Here is a 20586-nt window from a genome sequence, read left to right on the forward strand (position 1 = left end):
TACTTCAGGGAGAATTGGTGATTTGCTATTGAAATGACAGAAAATAAGAAATTCCCTGGGGTTTGTTTTTTTGACTGTTTGCGGGGGGGTGGTGGTGTTTGTTTTGATTTTCGGTTTGGTTTGGTTGGTTTTGGTTTGTTTTTGTTTGGGGTTTTTTTTGAGTTTTGGGAAGGGTGTCTGTGTGTCTAATTTATATATTTCATGGACTATGGAATCAGCAGTAAGCCTAGATTGGAAAAGTCTCCTTGGTCACAGGAGATGTATTTTACTAGTGTTTATACAAGGTTGAATGGTATGGCATCATGGATAGAAAGGCAGAATATATTAATCAATCCAGCTCTCTTCTTCTAGGTTGCTATGGTGTTCCTTCTCATGAAATCCATACTGACTGGCTGTGTTCTCGATGCAGAACAGAAGCCTGGACAGCCGTAAGTTTCACATATTGCTTAGTTATCTAAGGAAAAAAAAAAAAATGAAGCACATGCATGACTGCATGTGGAATGTAGCCTGCTTATTTTTACTGAACACACACTTGCTGCAGAAAAATTATTTGTAAAATACGAATAGATTTCAATGTAAAATTTAATAGCATTTTGATAGACAAACTTGGAGTAGGTTTATACACTCATGAAAAGGATTGGCTAACAGAATATAATTGTGTGTAAAACATTGTTCAAGGAAACAACTGAAAATTTAAATTCACATAAGAGAAAAAAAGAGATTTCCTCTAAATATTTTAGACTTCTGGTATGTACGTGTGGACAGCTGGAGAATAGAGAAAGAATAATAAATTACAGTCAGGAATGAAATTGTTGGTTTTGAGCATTTAAGGTTTACTGCGCTGTATAAGCAGAAAAAATTTCAGTTGTGAAGCTCCTAAATGCCTATTGTTTGATTTTTAAAAAAAGTATAAAATAGTTTTATACAGCAAGGAATAAATAGAGAGGCAATTAATAGTTCATAGAATCCCTAAACATATACTCATTTAAAAAAAAAAAGTTTAAAATTTTACATTTTACCAATCTATCAGTTACCCTGCTAAGTCATCTAATGTTTGTTTTCCTTAAAAGAGCTTGAGGAAATGTGATAATCAGTGTCATGTCCCAATTTCTCAGGACAATGACTCAGGTTTGCTGATTCCCAGGTCAGCATTAAGGTGAAACGACACCAGGGATCCTTTAACTCACAAAACTCAATTTTTATTCGCTCACAAGAAGAACTGGCATGCTCACCACCAAAATTGGTATGCTCGCAACAAAAATTGGCATGAAACTGTGTCAGTGCACTGTGTAACATGTGCTAACCATGCATCACCAAACATATACTACAGGCCTTGCCTGTTTGGGAGTCAGTTCAGGGAAGACAATCAGGGGATCCCTCCCGCTGAGTCACGAGGTTCAGAGCGGACCCCCTTGATTTCTAGACTCCTCCTCAGTGAGGAGCCTGGGGGCGGCTGGATCCATTCCTGGTCTCAGACTTGGTCAACAGTTTATGTCTAAAGGGATGAGGTGTAGGGATTACAGAAGAGGAAAAGGGAAGAGAGAGAGAAGAGAAAGATTTCACCAGTCCTGGATCCAGCGTTGGTTCAGTCAGCCGAGGGGTCCTGTCCCGGTGGGCTTGTGCACATGGGGCTTCAGTTCATGTCCTTTTATAATCTGCTTGCCCTTCCTTCGGGCTGGCGCTCGAACTCATTAGGCTTACTAGATAGCCTTTGGGCCGTGGGCTTGGGGGGTGTCGTTTGGGGAGTAGTTTGCCCTTTCCTGCCGATGTGATCTTTTGCCATACATGGTGAGCTGCCCTGCTCAGCACATCAGAGCAGCACAAGAGAACAGGGAGCCGTGCACCCTCCAGCATGCCCTCCCCCTCCCGTTGCTGATGGGTGCTGATGGGCTTCTTTTCACCTGTGGTTCTTTGCTAGGCAGAGTTAGTCCTTAAAGCAGAACTTGCCCCACCACAACGTTTGAGACATTAACTCCTTCGGTCTCTCACAGTCAGTTTGAAATGGCAACATAGCTTTTCTTCCTTCTGTTGTTGAATGAAAAGGAGATATTTCAGGTGCCTTAAAAATGTAAATCATTAAATGATGTCATAAAATTTTTAGATATGTTGGAAAAGAAATGAGAATTCAAACTACTGGAAAATACGATATCACTTTGTCAAATATAACTTCTTGCAATTATGAAAGTCACCTGTAAAAAATTCACAATCATAGCATTAGCAAACATGAAAGTAACAATAAATATAAACACTTTGATTTTCCTTTTGTATACTGTCAACATTTTAAGGTTCTTTTGTGAATGGTAAGAGTTAAGGAAACAAAAAAGGAAATGGTATTTTTAATCCACATATTACTGCAGCTGGGGAAAACAAAAGAAAAAAAGTGACTTAGAACTGCTCATTACAAAAATATGGTCCATCTGTAATGTTTAGTCCTATGTTCTCTCAGTGAATAGCTATTAAAATATTTATTGAATCAATTTCTATGTCTGTAATGTGTTCTTATTTTAGTAGGAAAGGTATTCTTACTAGCTAAAATCCAATTTTCATCTTCCGTTGGTAATGAGAAAACCTTGTTACAGCTTCCTTATCAGACAATTGTGAGTTTCAGGATCTCCTGAACTACTTTTGTGACTACTGTCCTAGAGTCAGGGGAAGGTTGAGGGGAAAAGAATAAGTCTGCTGTAGCAAGTGACAGGTTGCCATTAACTCAGAATCTAATTATCAGTTAAACAAACAGTTAGAAAGCCCCGCTTCTCTTTCGAAAAGTTTTGTTAATTTCTTTTCAAGGGAGATACAGCTACAACGTGCAAGTATGGGAATTCTAAGGAGAACATTCTTGTTCATGAAATACCATGTGTGACAGGAATAGGACTGAATCAGATGTTTTTGTTAAGAGCACTGAAAAATTTAGAACATGGCCTTGGAATCTGATGTTAACTGCAATATAACAGTAACACTTTTGATGGGAAATTTGGAGAGAGTGTTTGTCTTTTGAGTATAGTGCATTTTTTAAAATCAAAAGTCACTGAAAAATAGTAAAACAAAATTTGGTCTTATAATTTGTTAATGCTTTGTTGTAGAAAGGATTCTAAAATTGTTCTGGGGTTTTAAGGTTATTTTACAAGTGTTCTTGAAGTGAAAAGGACATTCAGATAGCGCAGTGGTAGGTGAAAGATAAAAATAGTGTCATAATGACTGAATCATTTGCATTCACTATGGGGCAATAAAGGCGGATCTGGGTAATACGATAGAAAAAGGAAAATGTTGGGGAGAGGGTTAAAGCTTGACTTGACTGGGATTTTTCTTCATCAAACTATTAGGGGAAAAATTTGCACCCACAGTTAGCGTTAATTTGAGAAGAATTATGCACGTTTTACTGAATAAGTTTAGTTTTATTCTGTTATAATGCATATAAGTTTCTGAAAATTAGGAAGATCTGAATTTTAGGGAAAGTACTTTTTGGCCAAGTTATTGAGGAGATGAGATGAAGCAGTGGAAGAGATATCAAAAACATACAGAAAATAGCTGAAATTTTATGTGAAGATGTTTTAGTATTGGATTTTTGCAAAAACACACTCTGGGGACTAGGGGAGAAGACTCAGTGGGTTTCTGGAATCTTATGTGTTAGGTAACAAGAAGGTGATAGGAGTGAAGTGGAGCACCATTTTCGCTGTGCAAAGGCTAGACAGTATGTGTTGCCCACTTGGTCAATTTATTTAATGTAAGCTCTGGCTATGATATATTTAACTAAATTGCTGTGATTTTGTACAGCTAAATCATTAGTGGTGACAACTTCATCTTTCTATAGCTCTGATTTGGTGACCTGAGTGAAATGAACTTATGCCCCAAGAGAGCTCTTCATTCAGATATGTTTGTGGAATGAAATTCACATTCTTAATGTCATAAGTTGTCATTCAGTTGGGAAGTTTTAACAAAATGTTGAAGATTGAATAGACCTAGCTAGTATTAAATTTACTTAAAACTTGTCCTCCATAGTCTGCTATCTTGTATTCTTTGTTATTACATGTCGTTCACATGTCAATGGGAACTGTTCATTGTCAGCTGAAAGATGTAGGAGGGATAGATAGTAGGCATCTGCTACCTGAGTTAAATAGCAAAACCCCAACAGCTTCAAGGATGTGAATAACGCTCTGTTATTTACTCATATGTGAATGATACCCAAGTCACTTTTTCTTTTTTAATACTAGGGTCTTTCAAAACTCTTGAGGTGCTGAAGCAATCTCAGAACTATTAGTGATATCTCTGAGAGTTTGCAGACCTTAGGTGAGGTGCCAGCAGCCTCAAAAATTTAATGTTGCTTTCTAAAAAGGCAGGAAGTGGTCGACCCAACAAATTATGTGGCAGTCAACCTGTCTTGGATTACAAAAGAAATACTAAAGAAATGATGAATCCATCCATTTCTAAACACCTAGACAATAACAGTGTACAAAGACATATGTATTTAAGAACAAAAGAACTAATGCTTTGCTCATGGGAATAAGGAATAAGCAAAAGATTTTGTGCATCCTACCTTTCAGATGCTTTTGATAGTGTTTTAAATTCTGGTATTCAAGCGACAGAAGAGGTATGATGTAAAGCAGTAGTTGCCAAACATATAGGAATATGGATTTGCTTTCAACCCTCACTATCTCAGGCCACCAGCAATCATTCTCATCAGACTCTTAAAATCACTAAGAAAGTGATAACGTTCTTTGCATCATTTGCTGATTACTTTTCATGTCCTTACTGAACATATGTGGAAATCTAGACTGATCTACTTTAAGTCGTTTAAGACGATTGCATAGGAGATGGGGGAGTATACTTCATGTGAAGCTACCAAGGTGTTAAACTTACAGAATACATCAAAGGCTTTTTCACAGCTGTCAAGTGTGTTTCAGGTATTATTAAAAATATTATTTCCCTCAGTTGTTTCAATATTTCAGTGAAGTGAAAGGATTAATAAGAAGCATTCCCCATGCATTTTCTGTAAGTACCAAGGACCTTGGGCATTTTGTAGGCTGAGGTTTACTAATTTGGGTTAGGATTACTATTTTGGATTGTATCCAATTACTGTTTTGATTTGGATCCTCTATTTTGTAGGACAATAATAGTATTACTATATTGAAGAAATGGTGTAAAACAAAACATATGGAGTTCAACAGAGATAGGTGCAATACTTAGAGAGGAATTACCAGTTATGCGCATATAAGATGGGAGTCCCTACCTAAGCAGTAGCTCCTGCTGCCAACTGCGATTGTAACCACTGTGGTCACAAACAACATAGGTCATCAGTTCCACAGAACCTGAAACATCTCAGTAGGATGTTTAAGCCTTGTACTGGAAGTAGAGCCTGAAAAACACATGAAACAATCTTTCTGCTCTCTTCAGCTTTGATGAGACCCCAGCTGAAGAACTGTGTCTAACAGTGAACACACATTGTTCAAAAAACCATGAGCCTGAATGGGATGGAAGAAAATGAGGTGCAACTGAAATTGCAGAAAACCAGAACCAAAATTCTTTTAATCATTCCTGGTAGACCTCAATCCTTCCATAAGGGAGGATTGAAAAGAATTAACCTTGTTAGTATAGCAAGGGCAAGACAGAAGGGAAATAAGTAGTGTTCTCTCATGTAAAATTATATGTGTTTGGCAAACAGGAACACAATCAATTGCCATTCTCTCATTTTAGGGACAAGACGACTTGTAGCAGTTTTAAACTGCATCAGCAGAAGTTTATGTTAATACCAGGAAATTCTACGAATTTTTATTTCTAAAAACAGTGAACTACTGGGATAGAATATATGGAGATTTTGTACCATCTACTCCTTCATGATTTTCAAAGATGTTAGACAAACATTTGTAAGGAATAGCTGAAGAAGACTTGATCGTGCCTTGAGGCAGAAGGATAAAATAGACATTGAGCTTTCTTTTTCCTGTGGTTCTCTTTTGCCTGTTTGAACAGTATTATTCATTGCAAAACAATGTGACTGTAGTTCTCGTTGGAGAAAATATTATCAGTTTGATACATAACTTAAATGTATTAGTGTATTTTTTGCTTGTATGGAACCTCATTGCTGACATCAGCATGATTAAGAATTGCTGATACTTATTTGTGTCCTATTTGTCATTTTAGGATCATGTTTCTGTCTCTTCAGAGTTTGGACAATAACCTTAGATTATCTTAACAGATTTCACTTCAAAATAGTACAATACTTTTGTCTAAACTTAGCATTATACTTAAGATAAATGTGGTTCTCTTTTAACCAGTCTTCTGTACATCTATTAAAAAAATACAACTCAATTGAATATACTGCCATCCAGAGTACTACTTTCCCTTTTAAAAACCTGCAATTAATGTTAGTTGCACCAACTTGCAGCTGAAAGTTTTATGCTACCTTTGAATTGCATGCTTTTTTTTTATGAATCAGTTTTTTAATTTGTATAAATTTTTCTATGTCTGTTGTTATACATATGATATTTTAATTGTATTTTAAATTGCTGTGTAATACCATAAGTCTCTCTGGAGAGGGAGGTGTAATTAAAGAAAATTTCTTATTTGCACGACCTTTTTTTTACTGTAGGGAATATAGAGTAAGTGTATTTTACATTCCAAGTAACACAGTTCAGACTTCTAGTTTCTACATGAAACAAATGGAAAAAATCATATTCATCTAATTTCTTGTTCAGGATAAGCATTCCTAAAACATGCAGCTGTTGCAAAAGATGTGAAACAGAGATTTGACTCACTGTGGGAATTATATATCCACATGCCTTCAAAAATTCAATTCTCGCATCAGAAAAGTGCACAAAGTGAGATTTAATTATCAGAAAATACCTATTCCCTGAAACTCCAACTTCCTGAATGTCTGAAATTGTTTTCCTTCCTCTTCGCATTGATTCCTAGAAGGAGGAGATTTAGCTGAGGAAGATCTGCCTGAGGAATTCCCTTCTAAGTAAGGCTTTAAATCCTGAAAGGAAGGTTGACTGGAAAACAAGGAGAAAGAAAAGTTTTTTGCAGTGGAGAATAAAATGGAAGTTATAAAACATTGGTACAAGTCTTGGTTCAAAGTTCAGAATTCATATCTTAGGAGGGAAAGTTGCTTCTTATTCCTCTGCTTACACAGTTAGGTATTGTTTTTAGTTCTGTTAAATGATACTTTTTTAAACTCTCCACAGTTATGTTAACTTTATAGAAAATTTGGTCTCTACTAGGTTTTGGTGTATCAGTATGATTTTGCAAAGCACTGAAGTATGAGAGCAGTAGAAGTGAGAGCTGTATTAATAGCTAAATGAAACTGCATTATGTGTGAATCCCACCTATGAACATCATTAAAATATGGAAACAGAAAAATGCATATGTAGACTCAGATTTACAGAGCCAGACTTTTCTTTGATGGAGATTCCATTTTATTTTATCAGAGGAAACTGCTTTTGAGATTCCGAAGCATACTGTTTTCTTGCAGTTTCAGTGTCTCTAAGTAGCTGAAGTAGTATGCTTTACAATATTTTATGTCAAATTTTCACATTCTAGGATGTACTTGGATCCATGATAACTTAATATATCTTTATATTCTACTAGGCAGTAGGACTTGTTTGATAACGATTAATGACAAAAGATAAGAGAGATACCGAATTTGTCTATGCTATTGGATAAAAAATAGCCATAAACCAATCCCCTAAAACAATTTAAAAAATCAAATAATATTAAATAAGTCATCTGCATGGCTCCTGAAAGTGTAACTGTAGTCATACAAAGTGCCTTGATTGAGAGCAAACGCCTCATTAATCTTAAATGCTTCAGCTAAAGAAAGCTAGTGATGTCAGGAAGAATAATGACTGGCATTAGAGAGAATGCAATGTACTGTACAATGTGCAAGGATGTGGTCACCTAGTAGCTATAGTACATAAATGTAAGTATCTTTATTATTTAGAGGACAAAAGGATTTGGGACAGGAAAGAGTTAGAAAGAAGAGCAAGGTAGGAAACATAAATGCACTTCAATGCCTTACTTCATAGTAAGCTATCTGTTAATAAGGCTTCTAAGGAAGCTGCATGAATTTTCACATGTTATTCTAACCCTCCATAGCACTACAGAAATAGTTCAGCACCTAATCTGGTCAGTTGGCACTGATTTTGAGAACAGATCCTATGCAGAATAGCAAGTGTTAACAGCTTAGCAGAATTTTTTTCTGTAGGTGAGCTTTTCCATGCTTTATATTTTACTTTTGATATTCAGACTTTGGGGTGGTTTTTTTTTATTATTATTTTGTGGTTACAGTAGCCCATTACATCAGTTAAAGGATTTTTTTTTCTCTCTTTTTCCCAAGGCATCAGAAAAGTGGCACAGAAAAATGGCATATAAGAGCTTTCTGCATTCTAGCTCAGAAACTGCCCTATTTCACCCTACTGAAAATAATGATTTTGAACAATCTTTTTATAGTGGTACCCTTCTCACTGATACAGTGTCTGCATTTCCATTATAAACTCCTGTTTTCAGAGCCTGATGACTGCCATAATTAACTCACTACATGTGAGTTGGTGTACCATGTCTTAATTCTCAGACTGATTTTGCTGCAAAGCTTTAAAAACATTTGTATATTATTAATAAAAAGAAATTATTTGTCATGAAAAACTGGCTATAGCAGGAGAGGTTAAAACCTTAACTCTTCTGTGGTTTTCTCTTTTCAGAAAAGTAAGGCCTCATTTATTTTTTCAAAATTCTTTTATTTATTTATTTGTCAAATCTGGATTTTCTCAAACTATCTCTGCAAAAAGATAACACTGGGAGAGTTACTTACAAATGCTGATGGTAACGATGTGTGGACTTGAAGGTGGGGAGCGTGATATTTCTTTCTGGTTTTGGTATTAGTCTAGTAACAGGTTATGTACTGCTTGTAAAAACTGGTCTTTGACACAACATATTTTAACAGTTTTGTAAATACTGAATTTCCCTGATGCTGTCATAGAAAATGAATTGAAGACCGTTAAACCCAGAAAATATCTTTTTAACCTAAGTGCCATAATGCTCAGACCCAAAGTCCTTTTTGACCTTGGATTCCTGTCATTGCAGTTCACCAAGTCAACCTTTGCCACTGATATCCATGTGAAAAGGCTTGATAGCTTTGAGCACCTCCAGATGCATTGGTATTCTCATCATACCAAGGAAGGTTGTCCATTCCCTGCCGGGTGAAGCAGGTTTTCAATCAGATGCGGCTTTGAATCTGGCCCTTCTTGGAGCTGGAATTGGACCAGAGAACCTTCAGCAACCTTGTCCAATCTAATTTGTCCTCAGAGATATCTGATCTCTAGGAGTACTGCTGAAAAATCACTGAGGGGAAAAAAAAGCTGGAAATAGCCAGTAGCATGATATCCTGTCCTGCACAGCTAGTCCTAGGTTGCTTTCCTGAAGATACAGATTTTCAGCTAAAGACGGTCAGGTTTAAATCTAATATTTACTGTCACTTCCAAACATTGTTTTATAATAATGGGAATAATCATATTTTTTATCAGTAGACATATCGTCATTCCATTTGTGTTTAGTAGGTGTTTAGCATCAGTGTTATCCTCTGGCAGAGATTGTCACAGTGTCATTATATTTTGCAGGAAGAATGATCAGTTTTGTACTTTGTACCTAATTTCAGTGCTTAATTATTTATTTTTAAAACAGCTAATTTCATTCCTTTTGACTTCTCTTCAAAGGGGAAGTTGTCTGTAATCTCTCTTGTTTGGATGCTTGGGAGCAGTTGCTCTATTTCTCCTGTAAACATTTTCTAAAACCAAGTGACCAATAACCACTATTACAGAAAGTATTTTGTAGTCAGTGATGCTAACAGTCTCCATTTCATACTTTATACATGTTTTTTACTTCAGATATGCACATTCTAGTGAGAAAATACACATAGGCCCCCCCCTACTATGTGTGGGAGTTATTTTTACTCCAGTTGCCTGTAATGAGTGTTTTGATTGTTATTTCAGTCTCAACCCTGCCAGTTCCCATTCCTTCTCTGGCTGCAAAATTCTCTTCCTGCTCCGATTCCCCATCTCACCTCTCTTGCCTGTCCTTTTCAAGTCTTCTTATCCCAGCCAACTCTCTCCTGCTTTTTGCATCCTTGTTCTCAATAATGCTATGTTGTGGACAGCAGAGTAAAAGACTACTTGCTCTGCATACTATTGCCTCAGCCTAGCATGACCTGGGAGCTGCAATTGCAAGGAGGTTTTTGGCCATCCCTGAATCAAGGGGAGGGCAGACTGAACTTTTGCAGGATTAGGCTACTAAAATGTGGAAATTCAGTAGCTGATGATTTGTACACTTTAAATTCCCAAAGGTGGATGTCTTGATCAGATTTGAATGTATCTGAAAGAGTAAAATGTTTATCCACAGCAGAAGTGTGGCCACCTTCGGTTTTCAGGAACCCACTTGAAGCTTGCAGACAAAGATGTGTCTACATATTAAATAAATGTTAACCTGTGGTGGATTTCTCTTTCATGCAATTACTCAGCCTTCTCAATCAGTGTGAACTTTAAGCATCTACAGAATGCTAGAAGAACTGATAATGTTTTATTCTTTTGGACAGAGTAAGATTTTCCTGTAACATTTTCTAAAAAAAAAAGTTGAAATGCTTTTCTCAAAGTTCCTATTATTAATAAAAATTGTGGCATTGTTGAGGCAGATGATGGTGGAAGTTTGACAGCGTTTATATACAAGTGAAGATTGTGAGTTATAATGGTAGCATCTAGCAACTCTGTTAAAAAATGGTGCTCCCAGACAGGAAAGTGAATCCGTTTACTAGACAAACCTGAATTTGTCTGTAATTTGTTATTTTTAGGAATATTTTGTCTCTAAAAAAATGGAAGTTTGTCTCTGAGAAGCTAATTTTAAGGTAATGGCTTGAAGTGAATACAGTAATGGTCTCTGAATTGAAATTAAATAATCTCAAAAGCTATTTGCTGAGTGAAAATTATTCCCTTGGTGTGGAAAGATTAAAATATTCGTTAGTGGACCATTGCTGAAAATGACGTTTTCAAATGTGTTAAGAGAAACACCAACCCTTTTCTCTTCACACAAGGATAAATACAGACACAGGTAAGCTGGGGAAATGAGATAGATGAAAAGGCAGCAAGGCTATATCCAAATACACATCTGTGTTAATACTATTAGGAAGTGTGACCTTGGGCATTACAAGGCAATTGAGAGAGAAGGTAGAAGACTAAGGGTATCTATTCTCAGTTCAAAGGTTCCTCTCTAAAAAACCCACCAGAGTGGCTTGAAGGAAACAAAAGATGTTTATCAGCCTTAGTCATACAATTTGTATCTATTTCATTTAGCTGTGGTGGAGTTCAAGGTTAGATGTCTGTTTTAATTAGCTACTTTTAAATGAGACTGGTAAATCAGCACTGTTGTGACACAGCTTTGTAGCAGTTGACTCTTAAATTGAAAACAACTGTTCTAACCTTTTATTAGAAATATTTGGGGAAAAAACCTGTCCTAACCACTTTTCTGAAATTTTTGAGTGCTTTAGGTACTGGTCAGAGTCAATAGACATACAGGGACAATAGTTGATGAAAAAAAAGGTGAAATATATTGATAACTGGATAAATAGTGTCCTACTTAGTGCTGAAGACATTATCAACACTTGAAATGCTTCAAACCACTAACCAAAATGTATACTTATTTGAAATGGTTCATTCTGGTATCACTGCTAAGTAAAGCTGTGATAATAAAGTTATCATAATAATAATATAATAATAAAGTTCGGTGAATGCATTCTGTTTAGTTTTCAGAATCAAAACCTTTATGAACACATGAAAATTAAATTAAATTCATATTTTATGTAATGCATATTGCAGTGTATACTTAGCAATGCCAAGTAACAGGATTTTCCTAATATCCAGGAATCTTTTCTAAAACATTTTAAAATGTATTTTGTAAAACTTTAAAATGGCAGGTTATATAGAATGCTAAGATGTGCCATAATGAATTAAAGCAAAGTCTATTTTAGCCTGTTATCCTCTCTCTAGTACAGCCAGAAATGAATACCTGGGGAAGGATATAAGTCTTGGGCAAGCATTCCCTAATGCTCTCTCAATCTACAATATGCAAATAAGAAACTGCCTTAGCCAAAGGCAGTGTCTTTGTATTAAGTAAAAGGTAACCTTTGTTGGATTTCTCTTTCATGAACTTATGCAGCTTCTTTTTTGACTGGTATAATATTTTATGATCCACATCTGGCAAAGTCACATACTCTGTGAAGAAAATTTTTGTTTGTTTGTTTTGAATCTGCAGCTTTCTGTTTTCCCTTGATAGCAACCACCTAGTTATTGTATTGGAGTACTTAGTCAAGCCCTTTTCCAAGTCCATCATAATTTTACTGGCATCTCTCAAACACCATAGTGTCTTCTCTTTCCTGGCCTGACCAACCGCAGCCTGCTTAGTTATCCCTTGTGCAGAAGCTGTTGCCGCTGATGTTAGCTGAATACAAGGGGGTTTTTTTAATGAGGCCTGTGAAGTAAGGTTAATCAGAAATGAACAAGATCTTGATAAATTATTGAGATATTCTGGAAAACTGAATGTAATTAAATAGGGAAATGTGCAAGATACTGAAGCTAGAATACAGACAAAGGAGTCGTGAGCAATGATATCAGCCATTGCTGTCAAGAGGTCCCAAAGGTTATAGAGCATGAGCTTAACAAGCCACTGTAATCCAAAGGTGAACACTGTGTGAGCATATCTCCCTAGATGTGGGATGCAAGATGTATCAACTAAACATGCTTTGCCTGACATCACTGAGGATTTACTCTAATTGCATCTCAGAGGGGAAAACATGGGTGCAGATGAAGACAGTAGGTGAAAAAGTTGTGGTTGTTTAACTTAAACGGGCTGTAAATGGCAAATGGCAAAAAGGAAAGGAATAATCTGTTTATGATGCATAAGGTAAAAAGAAAAAGGCTTATGCCACAGCAGGGAATCTTGAGGTTAGCTGTTATGAAAAACTTCCTAATGGCAAGGATGTCAAAGAGCTGGAAGAGATTGTTAGGTTGATTATGGAGACTACATTTTATGAGGAAGTTGTTGAAAATGTGTCAGACAAAATTCATTAGGAATAACATAGATTCTGTTTTACCCTGTCTTCATCTGCTGCCATTAAGTTATATGTTTCATTTAACTGGATAAATACAATTCGTTGGAGATGCCATTGTAATTTACAGGATCTTAGAGGAAAGGAGAAGCAGCGGTTTAACAAGAAAGGGGATCATGTGGGGCATGTTCATAGTTGTCCATAACAATAATCATTATGTGACTTACTGTATATATCCCTCTGCTATGACTTGGCTGAACTCTATTCCCTTGCTGTGTCAGACAGCTTCCTGTCTCATACAGAATGCTGTTGCTGATGAAGTAAGTATGCAAATACGGAAGCATGAAACTGGCTTTTTATAAGCATTAGTGTCAATATGACTTTGAATTATGGCAGAGTGTAAAAAATACTCAAAGATGACTAAATGCATTCATCTTAAAATATAAATGAGTGTGAACAGGCTTGGGTTTTGTGTGGTATTTATCCATGCAACAAAAATTAATATGCAGCTATGCCTGAGTGGTATCATTCCAAAAAAGGTGATCCATCTTTTGGATGTATGTACCAAAGGAAGCATGGTTAATTCACATTGACTTCTGGCTTTTGCTGTGGTTTCTAGCAGGTTTCTTTAACAGAGAAATGAAAAATAAACCAGATTAGGAATGCTGGTTGCAGAATTCGGTTTCATTGTAAGCAAGGAAAAGTGCTTAGTCCAGAAACAGTAGCTATGATCTGTATTGTTATGAAAAAAATGCATCATCTCCACTAAAAAGCTAAAAGATGATGTGAACGTTAGTGTGCTAAAGCTTGCAAATTATATGGAGACATCTTACTTTACACAGATACTGGAAGAGAGAGTTTTCTTTTGTAATTCTAGAATGTTATGGAGATTTTTGAAGCAGTTGAGCAATTTAAAACGGTCTTAAGATTTAATTTAGGTAAGTGTAAAATAATATGCTTAAGAAATTATTATTTAATGCAAATACAAATGACAAATTTACTTGTTTAAAGGATTTGCAAAGTAATAGCGAATCATAGATTGGATGTTTTCTAAGGTGATGCTCCATAATGAAGTCCATTCCTATCCTGATTTTTACACACAGGCTGACAGCAGACACACATGGATGTACAAAGACTCTCTTTCTCTGTGAGAACATGGGTAATAATTGCTAGTGTACATGTGATTTCACTGCCATCCATGGCAGGTATACCTGTATTAGGAATATTAGTTTTTCTAAATATCAGGTCCCCTGTGTTTTCATTGCATGCAGTACATCGAAACTGGAGGTAAAGTAATAGCCATGTCACATTGATACAGGACAATATATTGCAACACAGGCATGATTTACAAAATCAATTTAATGGTCTTTAAGCCTGTGGTCCTTCCCACTCAGATTCTCTATGAACACTGGTGAAATTTTCTAGTTCTTATCGGTCTAAGTTGTTATAGCCTGTATCCAGCTAACAGCGAACAGTCATTACCCGCCACCACTGTATAGGTGGGTTTTGAGAAGAGATTAAATTTGGTTCCTATGGGTCCTGCATAGGGGAAATATTTTTTCTAGCTGGTGATGAGGATATTTACAGCCACCCTCTCTTTTCTCTGGGCTGCCGCCCCCCCCTCCCCCCCCCCCCGCTTTTGGTCCTCTTTTTTAGGATCTCTTCTTCTTTTTTTTTACCTAGTGTGAAAGCTCTGCAGTTAGTAGGTAAAGATTATGGCTTCTGTCTCTTGCAGTGTCTAATTCACAATTCTTTATTTTTACAGTGGTCAAGAGTCAGTAAGCCTTCAGAAGAAATTTGTTAACAACATCTTATACAAAGTTTCTTCCTGTGCTCTTTTAGCTTAGTTTATTTGTGGACCTTCTTTAGGCCCTTGGACTTTCTCTCTAGTTGTATGAATAAGTTACACAGCAGATGATCAGATTAAGGTTTTCCTTAAAAGTAAAAAATACCTATTAGAAGCAGGAAAAGTTCATCTTTATTCAAGCAATTAATTTCAAATGAAACTGGCATAAAAACATTAAAGCTTATAAAATAGGAGCAAAACCACTGTTATTTTGCAAAACAGAGAAGCAGTCAGTTAAAGGATTTTTATGGTAAATATGAAGTAAGTGCTTCAATTAAAAAAAAATAAATTGTGAGGGATCCACAGGTGGGGGATCCACTGAACTTTTACATTTGAAAGTGGCAAATGGAGCTATTCCCCTGCAAAGATTTCTATTGAGTCAGATTGATGGTCTCTTCCCCAATCTGCAGATGTTATTCTACCTCTACATTGTAAGCTTCACGCTTCTGCAGAACTGCAAATGAGTTGGGGATCAGATCGTCAAGAAGTCCTGCATGGCTCCTTTTTTGGGAGATTGTGCTATTTGCCTCTTCCTGAATGGATGTTCCATTTTAAGTATTATTTTCTATGCTACTTAGCTTATTTACTTTGTTACTCTCATGTAGTCATGGAGATGTGTGCCCATCTGTTTTTACTGTTTTTATCTTGCACCTCCAACTGTCACATATAAAATGAACTGGTTGGACTCATTCTGTTGGTCAGTATCTCACTATGACTGTGGCCAAGCTCTGTTTATAAAGATAAACAACACTGATAGCAGAAAAGATGACCCATTCACTCAGGGTGTGAAAATCAGTCAAAGGAAGAGCTGAAGAAATAGATCTTTCCTCTGCTAATTGGTAAGTAAGATTCTAAGATGAATCGGATTGAAGAGGATGCAGTGCTGTAGGATTAGTCTGTGGTTGTGTTAAGGTAGTCCTCAGGATTCCCAGGTTGGTTTAAAGATGTGCAGACTCTTTCATGCTGTAGTTTTCACATATAAGTGCTTGCCTTTGAGCACTGAATGCCAATTAGAAGCAAATTTCGTGTGCCTGTAGTGGTATTTTACTGGAAACAGTGCACTGTGCCCATTAACAGTTTAGTGGAATTTTTGTTGTATTATTTCAGAATAATTTCAGCATGGTGAATTAATGTGTATAAAGTCTTAACAATGTGATTCCTTAGCATCTAGTTTAGGAAATTCTCTACCTCACGCCCATGTAGTTCAGTAAATTTTCCAATTGAGTGATGTTTTTTGGAAACGAAAATATTTTCAGGTTAAGAAAGATAACAGTTCTTCACATAGCTTGAGAGTATACCTGTGTAGGTGGCAGCACCTTGTTATCCTAATAACATCCAAAGAAGGGCAACAGACAAAGAGAATGTGAAGATGATTTGAATCACCTTGAAGAATAGTTAAGTGAATTTAGTATATATAACTTGGGAAGAAATATACCAAGAGGTTAGGATATCATAAAAATATACAAATATTTGGAAGATAATTATGGATAGGGAAGAAAGGGGTGATTATGTATAGTGGTTGAATGATTTGAAACTAAGATAGGATGTGTACATTGAACTGAATTTAGTAGGTGAATCTAGAATGTCATGAAGTTGTTTGACTTGCTCTCTCTTTGACAGAAGAACTGGAAGAGTAAATAGTATTAGAGTAATTCTGGTTCCTGCCATTTTGCTTTACCTTCAAGTGTGTGGGCACTTAGGGGAGAAAGAGAAGAAATAATCTTCTGTCCCTGTCTCCTTCCCTCTCTTCATCCATCCCTGCCTTCTTCTTTCCCTTTCTCCCTGTCTACTTCCATCCCTTCCTCCTTTCTGTGTTCTCCCTTCCACTTGTTCTCTCCACTGCCCCTCCACCCACAATGAGCTTGTCTTGTGTTGCTCTTAGGTTTCCTAAGATGTCGCAAGAGAACCTCACAATGATACAGCTAATTGAATACAAATATTGGTTCTGGAAGAAACACTTTTACTTATTCTCCAACAGCCAAATGGAGAAATCCTATGCAATGATGTCGTACCCCGTCTGAGCTGTTTCCTCTGTTGCAAAAGCTACAAAAAGTTAGAAGAGTACAAGCTGAAGCTCCCACTCAGTGCTACAATAGCAGCCTCCTTGTGTTCCATTTTTCTTTCTTACGTGCTGGAACTGCCTGTTCCTGCTCAGTCCCCTTTGAATACCTGAAGGAATTGGTATTCTGAGCCTTTGGGTTTCCTGATTTAATAGTCAATGTTTACTATTAAAAAGGGAACTGTGATTTGGAACATGTTAGGTCCCATCCTAAGGATCTTGTGGGTAAAATAATAAACCTCAATTCTCTTCTTCACAATTCTACAATAATAATGAATAGTTAAAAGGGTACTCTGTAAGAGGATAGGTTATGTGTTCCTCATGGTTTTGGCAGGTAAGACAAAAAGGTATGTGCTTAAATTGCAAAGACGATTCAATTGTCAGAAGGAACTATTTTTTGGTTGGGTAAGGTCTTTCTCATAGGAAATGTAGTAAAGCATTCAATTAGATTTCTGGCAGACATTGATTATCTTCATTATTGGAGGTTTTGAGATGAGATCAGACTGGAGCATTACATAACAGTTCTTTTTTTTGGTTTGGTTTGGTTGTTTTTTTCCCTGCAAGGGCAACTTAAATTTAGAGCTTTGGGAGACAGCCTCTCTTTCTGAGTATAGATACACAGGCACAGGATATCTTGACTTCATTTTGTGCATTTGATTCTTTGTAGAGACCAGAAAAATGGAGACAGGAAAAAAAACCCCTAAAATTGGAAACACTTTCTCATCTGTTCCTGTTTAGAAAAAAAAGGGGAAAGGATGGATTCAGAGAAGGAGGAGATGGAAGAGAGAGGGAGAAGGGTTGGAAAGTAGAAAAGCCTGTTTATCTGTTCAAAGGCACAGCTTTAAGTAGAGGTAGGAAAAGCCCTGTTTGGCATGTTATCTGGGAACCACTGAAATATACCTTGCTGAGTGCCCTGAAAGCAGGTGGAGTTGTACTGAAGATCAAGGCAGTGAAGGTGTACTGCAGCAAAGGGAACTTCTGGGGGAAAAAAAAAAAAAAAAAAAAAAAAAAGGTTAACCTGCCCCATATTCTGTGGGTTTATAAATTTGAGAACTGTTGGGAACAAGCAGGTTTTCAAGGTATTTGAGTTGGATCAATGGCTTGTGAGTTAGTTTCTCAGAAACTTCTATTTAATTATATGTCATTTTACTTTGTTTTACCTTAGGAATCTCATTTGAGCTGTTTCTCTTTTCATTACTGTATTCTTGTATTTTTCTTGTAAGGAAATGCAATGCTTATAAGTGGCAGTTTGTAACCCAGTTACATTACAGTTATATGTACATTACAGTACAACCCAGTACGTTAAATACATTAGCAATTTACATATCCTTATGATCAGCTGAATAAAACTGATTTGTAACCAATCAATAAAGTTCACTTTATTCTATACTATTTTTATTTTTAGGAATGTTGTCTCTGCAATTTGAGAGGTGGTGCATTAAAGCAAACTACTGACAAGAAGTAAGTAATATGTACCTCAGGATTGTATGTGCTTGTTTGAAACTTTATTCCTAATCCATTCCCATGTATAAAGCATTTGTAAACCTAGTTACTTAACAGTGTCCCTTAAGCTGAATCATTGCAGAATTAAAATTACTTCTATTAAAATGTGCCACTGGCATTTTCTCAAATACTTAGATGCTATAATGTACATTTGTTTTAGTATTTGCATGCACTTACTTGTTCCAAATTTCATTCTACTGGCCTTTGTGTAAAGAAAGTAAATGAGAGCTCATTTGTCATTGTTTGCATGGCAAGTCTTATCAAACAGTGAAATGTATTTTCTTCTTTGGTCCTGGAAATTTGTGATTACAGAATTCAATACAATACCTTTGAACTTCTAGAAACAGTATTTTTTATTAATTAATTTGAATCATATTAGTTTTAGATTTTGAAGGGTTTTTTTAATTAAACTTTTATCATACAATGTCAAAAATAGTATTGTTGCTGACATCATGCTATTAGCAGCATCAGTATTTTTCTCTGTATTTGGATAACAGAATACTATAGCAAGTAACCCTGACAGATAAAATGGAAAATGTTGCAGCTTAATGTTTTTTCAAGCCAGTTAGTGGAACAGTCCTTACACATTTTGAATGTTCTCATGTTTAATTAAATTATTTTAGTAACTTAGTAATATCCTGTAGATCTCTTTCTTTAACACTTTGGAATGCAGCGGTAAGAGATGATCTAGCTGCAACATTTTTTTCCACTTAATAAACAAGAATTTACTTGTCAGTGATTTGTAATTGGTTGCATGACCCTTATAAATTGTCCAGATAGGAGAAGGTTTTATGTGAAACTCACGGCCAGATCTTACCTTCAGAAAGCATTAACATTGTAACTGTTTTAATGGAGGTTTTGACCAACACATGAAAACTCTCAGCTGCTTTTTAGTTGTTTTAAACTCCCCTCAATCTCACTAAAAAAAACCAAGACAAAAGTGTCATCTCAGTAGAATTTATCATGCCCTTTTGATATTTGCTGCTGATAGATTGCATGTTGCATCTTTGAAAATACCTACCTCTTTTTTGTAGATCAATTAAAATGTTTTAGAAATGTTTCATAAGATTTATTCATAGAAAAAATATCCACAGGGGATTGCAGAGTGACTTTCTCTGCATAGCTATAACTAAAGTCTTTCGTTTTGCATTATATCTCTCTGTAGGTTACTGTTACAGATTTATAAAATGAGAGTTCAGTAAAAGTAGTTCAACTCTTGTTTTCCTGCTTCCAGAACACCTTACAGTTGCTACGCATTGTTGAATCTTTCATCTGTCTTTCAGCATTAGCTACCATTCCAGACTTTTGAGAGTTTTTGGAAGAGTATGTTCTAATTATGTCTTTTTTTCTCCAACAAGTGTAAAATCCAACATGTGCATTCCCTTCTCCCCTTCTTTCTCTCTCACATACTGGTTAGAGATATAGGATGAGCATTACTTGGATTTAAAAGCTAATGAATCAAACATGGTGGGGGGGGTAACAATTTGCCATGTAGGAGAGCTGAGATTCCTTCTTCTCAGCAGAGCACAGCAATTGTTTTCAGTCCTGTCAGGTTGAGAGATGTCAGAGTATAAAGGTTTGGGTGAAGAATTATTGAAGAGGCATTTTATTTATAGCATTTCTGTCCCATAAAGCTTAGATGGTAAGACAGTGTAGTTTTGCAGGCAGGCAGGCAGCAATGAAAAGAAAAAGTATATTATTAAAAGTTAAAAAGTCTCAAAGCAAGACTTCTTCCTGTAAGTTAGAACATAAACAAAACTGATCCGTAACAAAATGGTAGATCTACAAGGTTTACCTGCTTTTATTTGGGCTGAAATGTATAACTTGCTAATTGATACGTCATCTTTACATACAGCTCTTATTCCACACTTTGGCCAATGCAACTTGAATGTCACATGACAGCAGTTTGTTTAGTCCCTGTGTGTCATATTATACTTTTCCAGATATTTTTGTCAAAGAAAGAGTTATTGAAATAGCACCAATATTTTCTAGTGCAGGAAAGAGAAATTATTTCTGTTCTGCTGCATCACCCACTATCTCTTTTAGCTCCAGCCTGCGTTCATGTTAATCTGCTAAGATGCTCATATGATGTGTGTCTCGGGA

General features: G+C 36.2%; 1 protein-coding gene across 10 annotated transcripts in view; it reads left to right on the plus strand.

Moving 5' to 3' along the window:
• The window catches only part of KDM4C (lysine demethylase 4C), a 272053-nt gene that overhangs the window by 170897 nt on the left and 80570 nt on the right, over window positions 1-20586 (plus strand). For 8 of the 10 annotated variants that reach the window (XM_069777114.1, XM_069777118.1, XM_069777117.1 and 5 more), the window contains 2 exons: window positions 352-428; window positions 18386-18441. In XM_069777114.1, the coding sequence (XP_069633215.1) occupies window positions 352-428; window positions 18386-18441 (133 nt within the window). Of the gene's footprint in view, window positions 1-351; window positions 429-1072; window positions 2478-18385; window positions 18442-20586 lie in introns of those variants that run through there. The other 2 variants (XM_069777124.1, XM_069777116.1) reach the window with 2 other exon arrangements.

The sequence above is a fragment of the Haliaeetus albicilla genome, chromosome Z (assembly GCF_947461875.1).
Source record: "Haliaeetus albicilla chromosome Z, bHalAlb1.1, whole genome shotgun sequence".
Lineage (NCBI taxonomy): Eukaryota > Metazoa > Chordata > Aves > Accipitriformes > Accipitridae > Haliaeetus > Haliaeetus albicilla.